This window comes from Paroedura picta, chromosome 14, assembly GCF_049243985.1.
Source record: "Paroedura picta isolate Pp20150507F chromosome 14, Ppicta_v3.0, whole genome shotgun sequence".
NCBI lineage: Eukaryota > Metazoa > Chordata > Lepidosauria > Squamata > Gekkonidae > Paroedura > Paroedura picta.
The window spans coordinates 26,896,486-26,917,127 of record NC_135382.1 but is presented as its reverse complement, the minus strand read 5'-3'; the positions used below and the strand labels follow the sequence as shown (position 1 = coordinate 26,917,127).

Genomic DNA, 20,642 nt, shown 5'->3' with positions numbered 1-20,642 from the left:
CTAGGATTAGCTTGATTCTGAATCAACAAAGCTACAGGTGTGAACCAATTAGGGTAGGGTAAGGTAGGGTAGGGTAGGGTAGGGTAGGGTAGGGTAGGGTAGGGTAGGGTAGGGTAGGGAAAAATGCCAAAAATGAAGAAAAAAGCATTTGTTGTCAAAGTGAGAACCAATAATCAGATTTATATGTACACTTGAAACATAACTCCATCCTCTGTATTTATCCTCCTCGTGTGATATCTCAGTGCCATAACAGGCTACAATTTGCAGTCAAAATGAATTCAGTAGGAATTTCACAGCCATGGGGACTGCAGGTGAGGTCTTTAGAAAGAAACCACCATTCAATTTTAGTCAAGAAGTAAGCTAGGCTTACTTCTTTTATGTTTACCGTGGTATCTTCCAACCATGTTATTTAAAATGCAGCTACCAACTGAATTAAATTTAGGGGAAATTCAGTGGCAACTGTAATGAGAAACCCTCCTGAGCACACTCCAAGCAAATAATCCTTCAACTAGGCCAGCTGTATCATCGTTCTGAGCTAGCAGATGATACAGATGCAAGTAAAACAATTACAGTTTTTAATTGCGTTTCCTGCATCCTGAAATTTAGCCCGTGAGCTGCCAAGGGAATGGACAGAATTGTAGTATATGATTACCCATCAAAGTTTTCAAATTGTTCCACAATCAAACATAGCATTAAGAGCCCCAAGGCCTGCATATTTCAACAAGTTCAAATGAGATTAACTCTTTTAACTAGGTAGTGGCTCTTAGGTATAAATTCTTTTAATGGCAAGGCCATGGATAACTCATACAACTGCTTGTGTTTTTTTTTACATGCTGTCATTCATTCTGTGTGTTGATTTCAACCTAGCAAGCCAATCTTGTGAATACTCCAAAATCTCCCCATTTTACAATTTCTGGGAAGGTTTCCCAGGCTGAGCCAGATTTGCAAAGTGTAGTCTCTGGAGCATTCGCAAAACCATACCACTTTGGCAAAACGAAGCAATTGTTAATCTTCCCTTGGCCAGTTCAGGCTGAAATGTGAGTTGAGTGAATGTGGGCCAAGAAATCCTGAACCATTAAGAATGTTAGAAGTTGGTCATCTAGTCCGCCATCCTGTTTCCAGCAATGATCACTCAGATGCTTCTGAGGAACTGAACCCCACAAGCAAGGCATGAAGCCAAGATCCCTGTGTTGGCTTTTTTTGGACCTACCCTCTAGAGATTTGTCCACTCTCTTTCGAAAGATCTAACACTGCATCCACATCCATGGTTGGACATTGGACTCCTATAGCATTGGTTCATAACTACACTGTCTTGGCTACATTAGAAATCCAGTTGTAATATCCAATGATGCATGTATGCAGCCTATGAGAAAGAACCTTTGTGCATCTCGCACACATCATTCTGTCCATAGCAATACTACTATAAACAAAATTACGTCCTCCTAAGTTCATTGAAGTCAATGGACTTAGAAGGGAGTAACTCTGTCTTGGACTACACTGTTTCCATGCCCTAATTGTTGACAAAGTCAACCAACAAACTCCAGAAAGTTTGTATGGGATTTTGATGGGAAGGGAATTCCAGTGTATTTTAGGCTATGCCCCTCCTCAAGAGGAAACATATTGTAGAAAATAATGCTAACATCTCTCCCTCCCCATATGTATGTAGGCATGTGTTGCTTCCCAAATAGTGCTCAGAGTTTGGAAGAAGCTCTGGCATCTAACCAGCTTTTCTGCTGGTGAAAAGCGAAGCAATGGGGTCTCCTGTGACCACCCCAAAAGGCTAGACTGGATGTTATGAAACATGCATGGACAAAAGCCATGTCAGGGGGACACTATAGTAAGGAGAACAACTGGATGAGATTAATTGTTAAAAAGTTTGCAGGATCCAGTCTCCGGAGAAGTCTTAGCATCTTTGCAACATCTAGTTATCACTTTTGTGCAGCTGCAGCCAGTTCTCATAGAAAGAGGTTTTCATGATGATGTGCGAATCGTGTCAGCCTGTCCTGAAAATCTTGGCATAATTGGCCAAGAAGTACTCCAGGGGTGACTCAGCATTGTACACTACCTACATTTTAATCTACTGCTCACCTTCCTTCTCTCTCTGTAAAGGAGCTAATTCCCACCTTTCTCCATACAAGTTTCCACTTCCTTTTGAAGATTCTCAGGTGTTGCATGCATGCTGCTAAGAACATGTGTATGGGCTCATATACATTCAGACTGCTAGAATAAGCAAAGTACAAAATTTCCTCTGGGGTGCTATTTTTGTCCTCATAGTATTTCCAACACTAGAGAATGAAGATTACAAGGAGACATTTTCCTGGGTGTAATTTGAGGAGGCCACTTTAAAAAAAATGAAGCCAAATAATCAGGGTTGAGTTTTGTTTCTAGAGATGACTTGGCAAGATTAGAATGCCTAAATGCAACATGTCCATGCGTTGATTTTGTTTATGAAGATCAGACATGTTACCAGCCATGTTCAATTGACCTTTCTCATCTTTTGTATTTGTTGTGTACCTTGCATAGTAAAGGAAGCCCAGGTGACAGCAGTGGCAGAGTAAAACTCTACACCCAGATACACACGCAGCCATTATGTGCACTTGAATTGCACAGATTGTTCATTCTCTTGATTCTGGTTTCACAGTATCACCAGGGAGTCCTGTTTATGTAGAATTTGTTGTTTCCTTGGGGATTCTGTCATGGGAATCTCTCCAGAAGACCTTCTATCCCTAGAAAATGCTACTTTGGAACCAGCATAGAAGTAAACTTCCACTGCACTGAAAGAATTTTTGCAATCAAGTGGCAACAAAACTGTCCCACACGTTCCTTGATGCAAAGCTGAACCCGAAATCTTTGTGCAGTAGAACCCTGATCTTCCCTGCATCTAGCTTGAAATCCCCAGAAAAATTCATTCTTCTGTGTCGGCATTGCACATTGGCTCTGGTGGAAAGTGAACACTGCATTGTGATTCAGAGTCAACACCACACAGGTTGTGTCTTGATTGTGTGAGTCATCTTCCTCAGATTCCTCTGTCAACACACCTACACTGTTAAATTAAATGTTCAGGACATTGTTCGGTGGTCTTCCTGAGACTGTGCACTGAATGTTTACCCCAGATCAAAAAAGTTTGACAGTGTAAGGAGAGCACAGTTGTAGCCTAGCCCTGTCACCATGTGCTCGTTTTGCGTGTGCAGGGCATGTTCAGTTTAGAGGTGAATTCAAACATACGATTCCCCACTTGCTTTCCTTTTAGTGGTACAGTCCTCCACTGCACTAAATCTTTTTCTAAACATTTAATTGACCATCATAAATTTCACAGACGAGTATTCCCATTGTCTTTGAGAGAACTGCTCTTTAAAACATGTCTAACTATGGTGCTCATTGAAGCTAAGTTTTTGAAGCTTTGTAAGATGAAAATGTGAGATTAAATATATAAATATATATGTCCACAGGACAAAGGGTGGAATGATCTCTTTTCACATTGGTAGGAAAGAGCCCATAGAAAATGTGTTTTCTCAGTATTATTGCTATGAGGGGAGGGAAACCGCCAGTGTCATCCTAGAAAGAACGATGTCAAGTCCATTGAAGTCAGTGGGCATAGAAGGACTTGACTCTCCTTGACCGTTTATGCACTGGGGACTTCACTGCCCCATCGGGGGCAGATGAGGTACACCAGGCCACAAGCTCCCCTGTGTGGATGCAGGAAGAGGTTGGCCAACCTGCCACGACTAAAACTCCAACCTGCAGTCCGGCATGAAACCTCCAGTGCATAAATGGTCCTTATGATAACATGGTGACTTATTTTCTGTCCACTGCACTTGGACCTCTTCCCATGTATCTAATTGAATTGGTTATCTCTTCCGAGCCAAAGTAAATTGTTTCTCAATCAGTGTTCCAGAACTGTGAAGGCCTCTCTTGAACATCCGCCCAAATGAAGTCAACTGAAACATGGGTTTTAATTGTTATTTGTTGCTTTAGAGCTTTTGTTATTATTGTGCCTACCAAGCAAATGATGTTTACATAAAAAATATAAATAAAATATGAAGCATAGCATTAACTTTGGCTGGTTGTGCTCAGTCCAGGACCTTGGTCCTGATACGGGATGCTTTGGGCGGATCCTGCGTTGAGCAGGGGGTTGGACTAGATGGCCTGTATGGCCCCTTCCAACTCTATGATTCTAGGATTCTATGAATCATGAGTAAGAGAGGCTGTGCAGTGCAGTGGTGAGAGCACTGGGCTAGGATGTGAGAGATCCAGGTTTGAATCTTCACTCTGCTATGGAAGCCTGTAGAGTGACACAAGATGTCATAGGCCCATTGTATACCATATTGCTCAGACCGCACCTGGAATCCCATGTGCAGTTCTGGAGGCTTCACATCAAAAAGGACATTGACAAAATGGAGAGGGTGCAGAGGAGAACGATGAGAATGATCCGGGCCCTTGGGACCAAGCCCTATAAGGAAAGACTGAGGGACTTGGAAATGTTCAGCCTGAAGAAGAGGTTGAGAGGGGACATGACTGCTGTCTTTAAGTATTTGAAAGGTTCCTTTTGGCAGCAGAGGAAAGAATCCACAGTAATGGGTTTAAACTATGTGTTGTACAATATTGGCTAGATATCAGGGGGGAAATTTTCATAGAGTAGTTCAGCAGTGGAATCAGCTATCTAAGGAGGCGGTGAGCTCCTCCTCAATGGCAGTCTTCAAGCAGCAGCTGGACATATCCTGGATGCTTTAGACTGAATCTGCATTGAGCAGTGGATCGGACAGAATGGCCTATATCAGGGGTAGTCAACGCTGGCAGGGGCTCATGGGAATTGTAGTCCATGGACATCTGGAGGACCACAGGTTGACTACCCCTGGCCTATATGACCCCTCCCAACTCTATGGTTCTAAAGTGTCATCAAGTAACAGATGACTTCCACAGATCCTATAGGGGTTTCATTGTTTGTAGCTGGTTTTTGTACCACATTTTTTATTACCTAAAGGAGTCTCAAAAGAATCAAACGTGGTTCTCCAGATTAGAGGCCAACACTCTTAACCACTATGTCACAAAGATATTCATAAAACCGAGGGGGGAAAGGATCAGCACACCAAAATTGTAAAAGCAAGAAGCAGTGGTAAAGCAAACGGGAAAAATCCACAGATTAGAACAGACTTTCTCAGCTTGGTTGTTTTGTACCAATACTCATTACCCATCCTGGCATCTGGGAGCAAATATTTTTTTCTGACAAGAGAGACTGTTCAAGTAGAAACGCGAAGGTGACAGCTTGTCCTTGACCTCCGACTTCTCTGGCTGGAGCCAGACAATAGTTTCCTTGAGAACCAAAGAGGGGGTCAAGTAGCTCTCGACCCTGGCCAGTGGACACAACCCTTGCTCCTGGCTGTCTGTTGCATCTGGCCAAGCAGCTTTTGTCAGTGTTTGACACACGGCAAACATTTGCACAACCACTTGGCCAGATACGAAAGTAGGATGAATGAGTGCGCTGTGGGCATGGATTCCTATGTACCTTTGCCTCTTTGGGGAAGAAAATCAATTGTCTGCCTCCCATTGATGACTCCAGAGTTGGAGGCTGAGCACTCTCAATTATGTTTGCCACTGGTGCTCCCTGCAGTGAACTTGGGCTTCAGCGGTTTAGGGGTGAAGTTCCATTGACTTAATGACTTGCATGGCAATCTTGTACTTCCTCAATGGCCTCTCATCCAAGTAATAACCAAAGCGGTCCTAGCTTAGCACACAAACTCTAACAAGAAAATCAGGGTCCAATAGCACCTTTAAGACCGACAAAGATTTATTCAAGGTGTGAGCTTTCGAGTGCATACACTCGTCCTCAGACTAATGCATTTGTCTGAGGAAGAGTGCCTGCACTCAAGAGCTCACGCCTTGAATAAATCTTTGCTGGTCTTAAAGGTGCTACTGCACTCTGATTTTGTTGTGCTGCTTCAGACCAACATGGCTCCCCACTTGAATCAAACTTTAACAAGCTTAGCCCAAGCTGGGTTATTACTGCTTTGTATAATTGGTCAGTCCCTACAGGAAGACTGGAAGGAGGCAAATATTCCATTCATTCTTTTAAAAAGGGGTTGGGGGAATTCAGGAAATTACAGGCCCGTTAGCCTACCGTCTGTCACAGGGAGAATTCTAGAAGCTGTTATTTAAGACAGAATTATTATATCCATGGGGGGGGTGCTGTGGAGGAGAACTCAGTGTGGCTTTTCCTTTTTAGAGTTCCTTGAGAAGGTTAACAAGCCTACGGAAGACAGTGATCCAGTAGATATTATAATACTGTCTCTAGAGCAAACCTGTTTCAGTCTAAAAAATCTATACATTCATTCCTTGGGCCGCGGTTTGATTTTCAGTTTTGATACGGAAGGCCATGCAGTTACTGGCCAGCAAGCTGAAGGTAGCAGGGTTTGTTGGAGCATATTTTCTGCCCACATTCATCGTAGCAATTCAGTAATGAGGGGATCGCGTCAGGCACAACAAGCTTCCAAAACTGGGAGACTCGCAGACTGCACTCTGAACATAATGAAAACAGCAAGCAAAACGGGAGGAGAGAGGAACACTGCTTCCCAGAATCCTCCTTAGGACTGAGAATCAGGTGATCCCAGACAGCCAATCCTGGGAGAATATCTCCTATAAGGCTACCAGATCCTACAACTGTAGTAATTTGTCATAAAGGGAATCTGTGGGCTGCCGTGTCACACTGCCATCTTCTGCAACCCCCTGGCTTGGACCCTTGATGCCCACCATTCCTTTTGTGACTGCAGTGCATGTTGCAGTACACATGCATCACAATCTCCTCCACTGTAGAACGTTTTGTGTCCTGGTTTACTCAGAGTCCTTCTCAGGCCTACTCAATAAGCCTTACTCCCAGGAAAGTGTTTCTAAGGCCTGCACTGTCGATTGTCCAGATTTGATAATTAACAAGGAGAGACAGTGGAACAGAAACTGTAGGGTGCCCTGCCCTAAAAGCTGTAACACCTCCCTGTTCTGTTTCTGTTAATTATTGAATCTGACCATTCAACAGTGACCCCTTTCCTTGAGTAGACCTGAGCAGCATTCCAATTAGATCAGCTTACGGTTTCTCTGTAAATCTACTTATTTTGGGAGTCCTTTTCCTTGAGAACCTTTTCTACTCAGAACTAAAACATGACAGTGTGTCATATTTCTTTATATAGCAAACAGGCGAGAATGTTCAGATTCTCCGTCTTAAACCGTTTGGTTAGAAATGTCATTTCATTAGTGGCTGCAAGCCTTTGTGCGGGCAGGATAAAAATATCCTCAATCAATACAGGCTTGTTGCAGCGATGAAGATCTCCACTGCCTCTGGATCATAACTAGCCTTGAAGCGGTATGTGTTAAAGCACACCCTACAAACTCAATAGTTGCTCAGGCCACAGTGACAGATATGCTCCTCATTGGTTTCTCTGGGATTGATGAAGCCGCTGGTAAAGGAAACGATGTATGAAATGGAAAACTCTGACACAGGAAGCTGTGCAGATGTTGCCTCATCGCCCTCAACCGTACCCATTTTCTCCTTCACGCTCGCCCTGGGATCTCTGTTCTACGATACACCTCACCAGAGGCCCCAAAAATGCATCTAGAATAAACCCAGGAAGTACAATATGAAAAACACTGAACTGATGGAGCTAGGCAGTGCAGCCTTCTTTGACAGATCCCATATTTAGGATGTGCAAGAAACGACAAGCCAGGGTTCACTAAAGAAACAGAGACAAGAGGAATAAATTCCAAAAAAAAGCAAAACATACCTTTTTTGTTTCAAATGCTGCCATCTTGTGGCAACTCAGCGTTACAGCTTGGCTAGCTAGGCTTCACAAATATATCCATGAAGCTGGCAGAGGCAGGTCTAACAAGGTCAATATTGTCTACTGCAGGGGTAGTCAAACTGCGGCCCTCCAGATGTCCATGGACTACAATTCCCAGAAGCCCCTGCCAGCATTCGCTGGCAGGGGCTTCTGGGAACTGTAGTCCATGGACATCTGGAGGGCCGCAGTTTGACTACCCCTGGTCTACTGTGATGAACAGGGTCTCCCCAGGGTTTCAGGGAGTGGCCTCCCACATTACCTCTTACCTTTTAAATGGAGCTGCAGGGGCTTGAACCTCAGGCCATCTGCAGACCATGGCTTTCCTACTGAACCACGGCTTTCTCATGGGTCACTGTGGTATATTGGTTCTACTGCTTTAAGAATGAGAAGAGTCACTATGCCTAAAAGATACTGCTGTTACCAGCAATCACGTAGAATAGTTCTGCATATCACTTTTTCAGCAGCCTGAACATCCAACCTGAGCTTGCCAGAGCTTGGAAGCTAAGCAGGGTCAGCCATTGGTAGTATTTGGAAGGGAGATCGCCAAGGAATACAGGTTGCTGTGCAGAGGACGGCAATGATACGCCGCCTCTGCTGGTCTCTTGCCTTGAAGACCTCAGGAAGAGTTGCCATAAGTTGGCTGCAATTTCACAGCCCTTAATTATTATTGACTCTCAAGCTCTGGACAAAACCGGGGGAGAAGCAGCAGTTTGTCCAGAGCTGAAGGCAGCTGGAGATCGCCACAGCTGTTGGAGGTGCATGCCCATCTGAGTATTGCTCCTGATTGATGAACCTTGTAGAGCTTGCAAATCCCACAGAACGATCTGGTTAATAAAGGTAGCCAGATACAGAATCTCTTGGGTGTGAGAATACTGGAGAATTAAGTCATCGTTATAACATATGCTCCCTAAGGCTAGGCTAGTCCAATCTCATCAGAGCTCAGAAGCTAAGCAGAGTGGGCCCTGGTTAGTGTTTGGGAGACCACCAAGGAAGCCCAGGCTCTCCATGCAGAGGCAGGCAATGGCAACTCATCCCTGAACGTCTCTTGCCTTGAAACCCTACAGGGCTATAAGTTGGCCCTGCAAAGTGCAGGGGGTTGGACTAGATGACCCATGAGGTCCCTTCCAACTCTATGATTCTATGATTTAATGGCGCTTTCCACCACCTGCCTTGATATGTGCTCCCCTGTGTGTGGAAAAAGACTCTTTGCATGTGGAGAAGTCGGAGTGTAAACCTGCTTTATTTTTTTTTTACATCTCTCTAGAACCGTCATTTGAGAATGGAATTGATCAGCCCCCTGTCAACGTCCTGTAGGCTTCATTTAATAGCATTTGAAAAACCAGTACACTTCTGTTCTCAGAATCATCATCATTGCTGTGTTTTCCAGCGTGCTTTTTTAACCGCTCTCTGATGGCTTCTCATAAGGAGAGCTTTGTGACTTCTCCTCCTGGAGCCACGTCCTTGCAGAAAATGCAGCGTTCCGTGCTGTTTACTTCTTTGGAATGAAGTAATCAAAATAAAGGTTTCTTTTTACCCTGCAAACTTGGCTGACCGGTTTATATGAGATGTGGAACGGCAGCAAGTTCTGAGCTGGATCGTTCGCGCCCATAAGTCATCTTTTATGTTTGCATTAATGGAGTGATAAAAAGGAACGGGTTGGATCCAAGTCAGCATTTTCACTTAATCTCATCAAATCCCCCTCCATATTATAGCTCCCAAACCCCCTTGGATTGTATCCATGCAGGTCCTGTGACTCCAGTTTAGCCTCTCTCTCTTTTTTGGTGATCAAGGGGACCATTCCTTCCTTTGCCAACAGCAGGAAAGGTAACTGGATCTAACCAAAATGTGTGGGACAGACCCAGGAATGAGACCTTGAATGAACCAATTGCTGAGAAGGTCTTAGATTCCCAGATGGTTTTGCGAAACCTAGAAAACAATATCTAGGACATAGTTGGTTTCCACACACACACACTTTTCCCTTGCCCCTTCTCCTTCCATATTTAGGATGTCGATAAACAATAGGTGGTGGTAGACTAACTCTCCACAAGTCACGTGGAAATAATTTTGGTGAGCATTTGCCAAAAAAGTTACCAGGATTCCAGGTATTCTTCCCCCCCCCCCCATATTTGCTTATGAGATTGTGCACCTGTACTGTATCGCACCTCATTTTAGGAATGATCATTTCCAGTAATATCTGTAATGGAAAGGTGCTTAGAAATTCAACTCTGCTCCCCATATGCAGACACACACAAAGATGAATGTAGAACATTCACAAGTGAGACTCAGCCCCAAGCAGAGAAGACACAAACGAAAATTAGGTGGTCTGGTCATGTAGCTCACAGTGATTCATAGAGAAAAGAGATTAACGTTAAAGAACTCTTGTTCACATATCTGCAGAGCAATCTGAATATTTACCAAGAAGGTACGGTATCTCATTTTACATTCTGAGCTGCAGAAGAGAAGTTCTAGGATAATTTTATTCATTTGAAATATTCATAAAGTCACTTTTCTCCTAATAACTGAGACCCAATGAAGGGAAGAAAGTTAAAATGCACAATATCTATTACATGTGAAGGAAACAAGATACGACAACAAAAATTGGGGGGGGGGCAATTAACATATATGCCCCTAAAAGAGGCTTCAAAAGTTCACTCTTGTAGTCCTTTTGAAATGCTATCAGGATGGAGATGGTCTTCTTTGATCCTTCTGGAAGGCCATTGATAAGGAGCCCCCCCCCCCAAGCAGATAAACACCTAACCATGGCTGTTGAGGGGCAATGCCTAAAGATGTTGCTCTGTCATATGTACTTTCTGCAGTCCTTTAAGTATGTACTTCTCAGGTCATGAAGACAATTAGAGAAAAACCTCAGCACCTTGAACAGGACTCAGAAACATATTGGAAGCAGTTAAGAGATCACACAATGGGAGTGATAGGTCCCCATCTGTATTAATTACAGTTCCCATGTAGTCTTCAAGGGCAGCCTCATGTGGAAGGTGCTACAGTAATCAGACTTCAAGAATGTTGTAGCACAGTATGGCCAGCAGCCTTGAAAGTAGGGGGAAAAGACTAAATGTAACTAGGAAAATGAATTCTTAGCTGCCTTAGTAACATATTTATGCAGTAGAGTAAGATCTAACAGAACCCTTAAGCTTCTAATGGTATCGGTCAAAGAGAAGTGAACCCCATTTAGAGTGAGTAGTGTGATCAGCTCAGGAAGGAACAGCTTGTCAACCAGCTGGTAAGTTTGTTCTTTCTCAGCCACTATGTTGCCCCAGACAGAGTCAATAGTTCCCTGCCCCCTTCCATCATACTTGGGTCCAAGAAGGACAGCATCTCACTGTCATGAAGAGGATGGAACAGAGTTGTTTTCTGTTGCCCCAGAGGGTTGAAATTATTTCAAACAAATTTTTGGCTAAACATCCAGAAGTTCCTGACAGCTAGAGTGGTTCCTCAGTGGAGCAGACTTCCTCAGGAGGTGGTGGGTTCTGCTCCTGTGGAAGTTTTTAAGTCGAGGCCAGATGGCCATCTGACAGATATGCCAATTCTGTAAACTTATGCAGTTTGTGGGTGGGTGGGCAGAAGGGGTGTGCCAGTGTTTGGCTCTTGTGGCCCTTTCTTGCATTTCCAGGGAAATACCAATTGCCACTCTGGGGTCAGAAGGTGAATTTCCTCCAGGCCAGGGATTCTGTTTTTGTTTTTGGGGGGGAGGCATCATCTGGACATGAAATTGGGGTCACTGCGGGTGGGCAGGTAATTGTGAGTTTCCTGCATTCTGTAGATGGGTTGGACTAGATAACCCTAGAGGTCCTTTTCAACTCTATGATTTAAAATGTTTTTAAACATGAAGGACCCTTAATAAAGTTCTCATTGTTATTTCAGAACTTGCAAAATCCTCATCCATGATCCAGAGAGTGGTCTGCATAACCACAGTCCCACAGGTTGCTTTCAAGACAGGCACTTATTTCCAAAAATGGCTTTTCCAGATGGGAAATCCATAGACCGGACTCTGTCCCCAGGCTGCTATTCTAAACAGCCTCCTAACCCCCCCCCCCCCCCCCCTTGGCCTTTAGCATTGATCCCAATTGTAGCAGTTCAGCTGACAGTGTTCCTAAACAGTCTGAGAAAGCCACTTGGCCTCCTTCGGCTCAGCAGAGACGGCTTCTGAGTCAACATGTAATTGCTCAGAACTGTCCGGAAATAGAAGTCTGGGAAGAGAACGGAGAACAAGAAGGTACCTTCTGTGGAAGCCAGCAGAAGGCTTTAGCTCATTCGGTAAACAAGGGACTGAGCCAGTTCTCCTGCTCGACTTTTTATAAAGCTGAACCCAGCCCAGCTCTTCGGGGATGTGGCTTTCTGAGCGATGAAAGGGCCTCTCAGGGAAGGTTCTCGCTCAGAATCTGAAAGCAGCCATGGCGCACGCAGGATTTCTGATTTTCCTTCTGGTGGTTGCCCTGCTTTTGCTGGATCAGGCAGCTGGACAGTCGAAAGCCAGGAAGCACAGCAAGCGGAGGGTGAAAGGTAAGCAGCGGGAAGAGGGGAAATGAAATTGATGCTTAATGGCTCATCATGTAAAGGACTGGTCAGGTGGTTAGTTATTCCTTGCAACGGCAGCCACTGCAGTGTGTGGCCATGACCTGAAATGGTTGCACCTTCTATGGTCACCATGACAAGGAGATGGCCTTTCTTTTCATGGTGGCATATGGAATATGTGAGTGGGAGCATGCCACAGATGCCTGCATAGAACATGATAGACATACGTTCCCTGATTTAGGGGGAGCATACAACTTAGTCATGCTTAGAACTTATTTGAGGACCCCAGAGGAAGTGACATGATAGCATCCTGTTGTTTTCAGCAACCTGAATAGTCCTGATTAGCCTAACCTTGTCAGAGCTTGAATGGAAGACCACTGAGGAAAGGTAGACCAGGGCTGCTATGTAGAGGAAGTCAATGGCAAACCACCTCTTCTCATCTCTTGCCTTGAAAACCTCAAGAGGGGTTTGCCAGTTAGTTGTGATGGCAGCACAATTATATTACTGCTTTCAGCAAACTTTTTATCTGGATTGGTGCCGTCTGAGCTTCAGCAAGTTCACCAGAGCTGCTTCTGTAGGAATGAGTTTTGACCCTGCAAGACTTTTGAGTTTCATTTCAGTCTAAATGTGCATGGAGACATGTCCTCCATTTGACCAGCTTCCCGGGTGTATGAGAAAACAGAATAGACACAGTCGTTTCTGATTACATACCATGGAGTCTAAGGAGGACAAAATTTGATGAACATCTGGCCAAGGAACTTGAGAACAAGCGAAACCATCTGCCATGAGTTGTAATGAGGATTTATCACTCAGGTCCTACAGAGTTCCGCAGCATTCAGCTGAGGTGTCTGGCATTTACACTCTTCAATACATCTTTCTGATGCCACCGTAGGATAAATGAAGACATATTACATCTGTCACCTATCCTTGCCAGGACAAGACCCTTTTTTAACCTTTTTTTTGCAATTCAGTGGGGTTCTCTGAAAACAGCCCCATAAGGAAGACATAGAGATGAACATACAAGTGCCAATATTAGTGAAATATTTTTTTTTTAGCCACTTTGCATTTCTGATAAAATTGACAAATCTCTCTGGTTTCCACGTGAAGCATCCTCATAGAACCAGTAGAGAAGCCCTGTAGGGCAGGGGTAGTCAACCTGTGGTCCTCCAGATGTCCATGGACTACAATTCCCATGAGCCCCTGCCAGCATCATGGGAATTGTAGTCCATGACCATCTGGAGGACCACAGGTTGACTACCCCTGCTGTAGGAGTTCATGCCTATGGCAGCATGCAAACCTAGAACAAAAGTCTAGCCTGCTTGGTGTCCCACCATCCAGCATTCACTTTCCAATCCAGACTCCAGCCTGCAATTTACTTGGAGCTTAAAAAACATTTCCTGGCCAGAGCCTCCATGCCATGAAGAGCTTTACCTGCCTATTTCCACATGTTAAGCCTCTGTTAAAGGGACAGAACACTTTTTTCCTTCAGATTGGTGTCGATGTAAACTTTGATGAGCAGGAGAGGAAGGCCTAGAATGGAGAATGAGTGATCTTGGTAACCACTGGCACAAAAAACTGGTACTTTGCAATTTAATGAAAGCACTAAGAGCCCTGTTAGAGATTAGTAGCCCCAATAACTTCATCCTAGGACAGTTCCCAAGTTCCTGAAGCCAGTTTGTTAAACCCTTTTACATTCATGGTATAGAAACCTTCCTGCACATCTTTCCACAACTAAGAGAGCAACATTCAGCAAATCCACGCAGAATCCTGCTCAAGTCTATTCAATGGGGCTTAGTCGCTCCCAGGAGAGTGGGCTTAGGGGGACAATGGAAATATATGTGTTTTATTGCATGCAAATGTGTTGATTCCATCCTATTGACTTATTCCAGAGAAAGATGGTGACCTAAAGAGTCAAATTGGCAAGCTTTGGCAAGAGGTCAACTCCCTGAAAGAAATGCAAGCGCTTCAGACAGGTATTGCTGGGTTTTCTTTTCTTTCTGCTCCAAGAACGTTTAGAGGAACTATGTCTTCCAAATGTCTCCTCTCACCAACCAGATTCCCTCCCAACAGGGCTCCAGGCGAGGCCTAGAGATCTCCAGGAATTACAACTGATCCTTGGTTAGTAGCTGGATGGGAGAACATCGTGGAGGCTCTAGGCTGATCATGCCTTGACCCGGGAATTGGACTAGATGGCCTCTATGGCCCTTTTCAACTCTGTGATTCTACCACCCTACTTTGCTTCCACGGTTTGATGAGCTCGAGTTAGTCAGAGCTAGTCAGGCTGCTCATGCTAACACTCCTACGTAGTTAAGTCTCACAGCACAGTTTTCTGTCTTGTTCTCTATATTAACTAGGGCTGAATGTGCTGAGCTTCCACTCTGATGAGACAGGTCAGCAATCCAAGTCAGGAGCAAAGCACGTTATCAGTGTTAAAATTCTCTAGGGCCCATTCCGCACACGTTGGATAAGGCACTTTCAATGCACTTTAGAAGTGGATTATCCTGTTCTGCACAGGATAATCCAGCTGCAAAAACACATTGAAACTGCATTATCCAATGTGTGCAGAATGGGCCAAGGATTCCAAAGTGTTTAACCCTGGATGGTTAATGTCTTAAAACTTTTTTTTTTAATCTGTTAAATTGCTTGGAAATAGTTGTTCAAGGAAACGAATATGCTGATGTTCAGAAGGAGTTTTCCCACAGGTAACACTTTAGATACTTTATTTGCCAAGCACTGAACTTGCCTCATGCACAGTTAACTTTATTTTGGCATTTTGTGTTCCTAAGCAATGAAAAGACCTTCAGATCCTTGTCTTTGGTGCCAGGCCAAGTACACACACCTATTTCCTGATATTTTGGTCTACTCTCATGTCCATACAAATATCCATTTTCCTCTTCAGTACACCATGAAACCAGTGTGGTGAGACTGAGGGGAACTGGCTTTTGAAATAAATAGTTTAAATAACAGTGCAGAGTAATTTTTGGCTTCCCTGATCTTTATTCCACCTCCCAAACAAAAACAGTGCAAGGAATTAGAGACAAAATGGAGTATCTGATTGAATTCCGATTACATTAACTGAAGCCACAGGTATTAACCAGAGCCCAGGACTTTTCTGTCATGGCTCTTGCCCTGTCAAAGGGGCTTCCTGAAGAGGTGAGCAGGGGCCCTCCTTGGAGGTCTTCAGGAGGCACCAGACTCAGTAACTTGCCGGGGGTTTTGAGGGGTTCAAACTGGCAGACATCTTTTAATCGGGGAGGAAAGGAAAGACTGGGAGGTTGTTAGTTTGTTCTGGTTTGAACTAGCAATTATTTTAACTATCACTGTAATTCATCCAAAACCACAAAGAAAGGTGAGATATAAATATTTATAGAAATAAATTCAAGCTGGCAATCTCCTGGCATCACAACTAATCTCCAGATGGCGGAGATCAATCCCCCTGAACAAGATGGCAGTTAGGGGGGTAGACTCCTGCTAATGTCCTCCCCTCCCTAGAGTCCCCCACCCCAGGCTCTACTCCCAGATCCCAGGAGTTTTCCAGCATGGGGCAGAGGAGTCTCTTTGCCATGCTTTGGAGAATGTGCATGAGTGGGCAGCTAGAGTTTCAGAAGAAGGGGGAGGAGGAGGAGGAGGAGAGTTGGTTCTTATATGCCACTTTTTTCTACCCAAAGGAGTTTCAAAGGGGCTTACAGTCTTTATCTTCCTTTCCCAGTCTGTCTTCGTGGAACAAAAGTCCACAAGAAATGCTACCTGGCTTCTGATGGTGCCAAACATTTCCATGAAGCAAATGAAGACTGTATCGCCAAGGGAGGCACTCTAGCCATCCCCAGAGACGGTGATGAAACCAACGCGCTCCGAGACTACGGCAAAAAGAGCCTGCCGGGTGCGTCAGATTTTTGGCTAGGTGTCACCGACATGGTCAATGAAGGGAAGTTTGTGGATGTCAACGGCATGGTTCTGAACTACTTCAACTGGGACCGCTCACAGCCCAACGGAGGGAAACGCAAAAATTGTGTCTCGCTTTCTCAGTCGGCTCAAGGAAAGTGGGCGGATGAAGTCTGCCGTACCCTCAAACGATACATTTGCGAATTCCTCATCCCTTAATTGCATTTGCAGCTAGGGCGGCCTCCAACGTGGCTTTGAGAAGGTGCAGATGCTAGGCTTGCAAACACCCACGTTCACAATAAACCAGTTCAAATGCTGCTCGTAGGCAATAACCGAATTCACCCACACAGGTTCTCATAAGCTTCGCAGACCACCGGTGGCTGAGGATATTCGGTGAAATGATCGAAAGGAAATTTGAACCAGGAGCCAGGCTGAAGCTCTGCTCCTTTGAGCTGCTGTAATAGTCTTAAGGTAATGGTTGACCTTGAAGGATCAAGTAGCTTCATTGGGTCTTGGTCTTGCTTCACAACTAGGCACTGTTAAGAAATGCACAATTTGGGTGCCTCTTTTATTGTGGTTACCAGGTTTGTGACCAACTTCATTTCGGCAGTCTCGGGAAGGTACCAACCAACGTTTCACCAAACAGGCCACCATACATGGTGGGACCCAAAGTGTACAGGACTTTCCCTTCTAATTCTGTGGCAAAACACCTCCCATGCTCTGCTCCTAGCTTCCACTCTTCATTCAGAATCACAGAATCATAGAGTTGGAAGGGGCCATACAGGCCATCTAGTCCAACCCCCTGCTCAATCCAGGATCAGCCCAAAGCATCCTAAAGCATTCTGCTTCTGCCTGCTCCATTTTTGCTTCCTACATCTACACACCTTCCTTGTCTCCATGTGTCTTTCCTGCCTGATCTCCTCTGTCCTATATGAACTGCCTTTTGAGAACTGGCCACTCCCACCTGTAATTTGTCATTAAACAACCCCATCTCAGCCTGAGAACCACAACATGTTTAACCTAGCAGAGATCTAGATTTCCTTTCAGTTATCTGAGAGCCTGCAGGAGACACAGGGTCTCTATAAAACTATGCATGAGAAGGAAATGGATACTACACAATAACCAGAGAATAGCAGGGGAACTATAGCCATGTTGTGGCTTGTAGGTTGGCTGGTTGATATGTAGCCTAATCTTCTACATGTTTACTTAGAAGTAAGTCCCAAGTAAGAGGATAACTGATTGCAGAATCTGCTTTGGTCTTTCAGAGTCTCAACACTTGATACTACTTCTTGCTGAAAGAAATGTGTATTACCCTTCTCATGCACAGGAATACATTAGTCGGACTCCTGAGATCCCCCTCTTTTGACAATAACAATCCAAGCAGCTTTTAGCCACACTGGGATACTCCACGATCAATGCACTCCTGCATCCCTGTTGATATTCTCACTTGTCTACTAAAATACACAGCTCTCCCAATGCAAATCCCCCTCTCCCTAAAGCAGGTGATTTCTGTATTAATTTGTTTCCCATGCAATTGGAAAGAGCAACATGGGGTTGCTGTGATAAAAGCTGTACACTGCGAGAACCATCAGGGTTCTGTTTTGAAAACGGCACAAGTCATCGCCCCAGCTAATGTTATTGGAATCTGTGTTTGCCATGCATTTGTTCTTTGAGCCTAACAGGAATTTGGAATTAATGAAATTATAATCACATCCCGGGATTTACACTAGAATGCAAAAAAGAGGGCAGAGTTGGAGGAGAACTAGAACTCTGGAACCTGTGAACAATCTTTGCTAGGTACAATACGAAGCAAATTCCATGTAATTCAGTGGTGCTTACTGCTGGGAAAGGATTCTTAGCAATCGATTAAAGCTTCTACTGTCTGCCTGGTTTCCTAAGCATCTGGAGTTTAATATAAAGCTTCCAGGATATTGGAACTGAGTAGCTATCAGTCAGGTCCTTGTCAGCCAGCTGTTCTGATTGGATAGCTTGTTCTTTGACTAAAGAGAAACTGAACAAAGCATGAAGTATGTATGTTTTTATGTTGCTGCTACAGACTAATATGGCTACCCATTTGACATTAAAAATAGAAACATGTTCATAACCTTAAACACTCCGCTCAGTCATGAACCAGTAGCTCAGCTGAATTTGTTTAACTAAATATCAGTAACAACCTGCTCTTGTTATGTAGAATTTAATGTTTGCCTGCTATCAGCATAATTATAGATAGCAGAAACCACCTCTCTGGAATGTAGCTTCCGTGCTGTTCTATCTACATGTTTGAATAACCTTTTTTTTCATGCAGTCTTTAAATTTTAATAAAGTTCTCTCTTTTTCCCTGAAAAAGCACAAGATTATGGCTTTTGCGCTCTTGGTCTTGTATTGCCTGCTGTGTTTCATTGGCCCATTATGCACGGAGTGGAAGGTCCACATTCGGGGTGGAATGACGGTGACTAAAATTACCAATTATGCACGCTGCAGGTGGCAAGCGGGCGCAGAGTCAACGTATGCCGCCGACAAAGCCGTGTTAGCGAGATGCGGAAGAAAGTGGAGCTTCCCAGGACCAGGGCGCAACCAGAAGTGGCTCCGGAGTAGCCGCGTGCATAATTGGGTACTCTGGGTTTTGCCACCGTTGCGTTCCGTCCCGTGTGTAAGCGGTTTGCTTCTCTTCTTCCTCCTCTGTGTTCTCCATGTTTCAGCGGCCGTGCATAATAGGCCATTACAAGGCTGTGTGTGAAAGGGTGGGTGGGCTGGAGGTCATACATCCCAGTCCCAGTTTCACCTTTACCAGGAGGTGAATGTAACTGAGGTCAAGGAACCGTGTGTGTGTGTGTGTGTGTGTCTATTTGGTTTTCATTTATTTATTTATTGGATTTATAACCCGCCGCTCTCAAAACTGGCTTGCGGTGGGTAACAACAACAATCCAACAATAAAACCCCATAAAAACCCACTGAAATCCCAATCAACAATATTACAACCCCAAATAGATGGCAAAACTTCATATGGGAAAAGACCTTATGAGGACGGCATAGGGAGAGATCAGCCTGCATCTAGCACTGGCCCTGACCATATACCTGGCGGACCTTATTACTGACTTGTTTTGTAACACACGGCTTGAAATTAATTTCAATACCATAAGAACTGTTTTTTTTTATTCCTGTCCCCCCCCCCCTTACAATAAGGAACCTGCACTTTCTGACAAAACCAGAAACAGTTTGGCTGGCTCCCCTCTCCCTTTTCCTTCAAGGGAAGAGCTGCTACAATGCCTTAGCTTTTGGTGTCGCTGGAGATATTTTTGATGCTTTGCAGTCTGGCAGTAATGAACTGTGCATCACACCTTTTCAGTGCCAGTGACAAACTAAGAATACACCGACTTTTCCACCAGGAGGGAGAACATCTCTCTACCTCTCCCCACCAGCCTTCCTGCTGTTTTTTTCCTCTCTGCCTGGCCATGGGTTCTGATGGAGAATTCTTATAAGCCCCAAAACTTGTCCACGTCCTTTGTGTTCTTGCAAACCATTCTACTTTAGCTTTACTGCTGGTGGCGGGTGAATGCAAAAGGCTTGTTTCTGATTAGCACCTCCCAGGCCGCTTAAAGAACAAAAATGAACAAAAACCTGCCAGTCGTGAGCGCTGAATTTGAGGGAACTCTGATGTAAAATTCCGTGGCGCCTTTTCAAGAGCCTTCTGAAGAGCAGCAGGGCGGTTGCCCTTTGGCTGAGAGCCAGTTTGGTGTCGTGGTTAGGAGTGTGGACTTCTAATCTGGTGAAATGGGTTTGATTCTGTGCTTCCCCACATGCAGCCAGCTGGGTGGGCTCTCCACAGCACTGATAAAGCTGTTCTGACCGAACAGTAACATCAAGGCTCTCTCAGCCTCACCCACCTCACAGGGTGTCCGTTGTGGGGAGAGAGAAGGGAAGGCAACTGTAAGCAGCTTTGAGCCTCCTTCGGGTAGAGAAAAGCAGTATATAAGAACCAACTCTTCTTCTTCTTCAGTAATATCAGGGCTCTCTCAGCCTCACCCACCTCACAGGGTGTCCGTTGTGGGGAGAGAGAAGGGAAGGCAACTGTAAGCAGCTTTGAGCCTCCTTCGGGTAGAGAAAAGCAGCATATAAGAACCAACTCTTCTTCTTCTTCAGTAATATCAGGGCTCTCTCAGCCTCACCCACCTCACAGGGTGTCCGTTGTGGGGAGAGAGAAGGGAAGGCAACTGTAAGCCGCTTTGAGCCTCCTTCGGGTAGAGAAAAGCAGCATATAAGAACCAACTCTTCTTCTTCTTCAGTAATATCAGGGCTCTCTCAGCCTCACCCACCTCACAGGGTGTCCGTTGTGGGGAGAGAGAAGGGAAGGCAACTGTAAGCCGCTTTGAGCCTCCTTCGGGTAGAGAAAAGCAGCATATAAGAACC

At 44.7% G+C, this 20,642-nt stretch overlaps 1 protein-coding gene across 1 annotated transcript; it reads left to right on the top strand.

Moving 5' to 3' along the window:
* Positions 1-12,221: 12,221 nt before the first annotated feature.
* On the top strand, positions 12,222-18,565 carry CLEC3A (C-type lectin domain family 3 member A). Its single transcript, XM_077309875.1, has 3 exons — positions 12,222-12,341; positions 14,243-14,326; positions 16,063-18,565. Exons 1-3 carry the CDS (start codon positions 12,233-12,235, stop codon positions 16,452-16,454), a joined length of 585 nt encoding a protein of 194 aa, XP_077165990.1. The 5' UTR covers positions 12,222-12,232; the 3' UTR covers positions 16,455-18,565.
* The last annotated feature ends 2,077 nt before the right edge of the window (positions 18,566-20,642 follow it).

Coding starts and splice junctions, on each gene's coding strand:
- CLEC3A (XM_077309875.1), top strand. CDS start 12,233: ATGGCGCACGCAGGATTTCTGATTTTCCTTCTGGTGGTTGCCCTGCTT. Junction 12,342..14,242: donor CAGCAAGCGGAGGGTGAAAG/GTAAGCAGCGGG, acceptor GACTTATTCCAG/AGAAAGATGGTGACCTAAAG. Junction 14,327..16,062: donor AATGCAAGCGCTTCAGACAG/GTATTGCTGGGT, acceptor TTCCTTTCCCAG/TCTGTCTTCGTGGAACAAAA.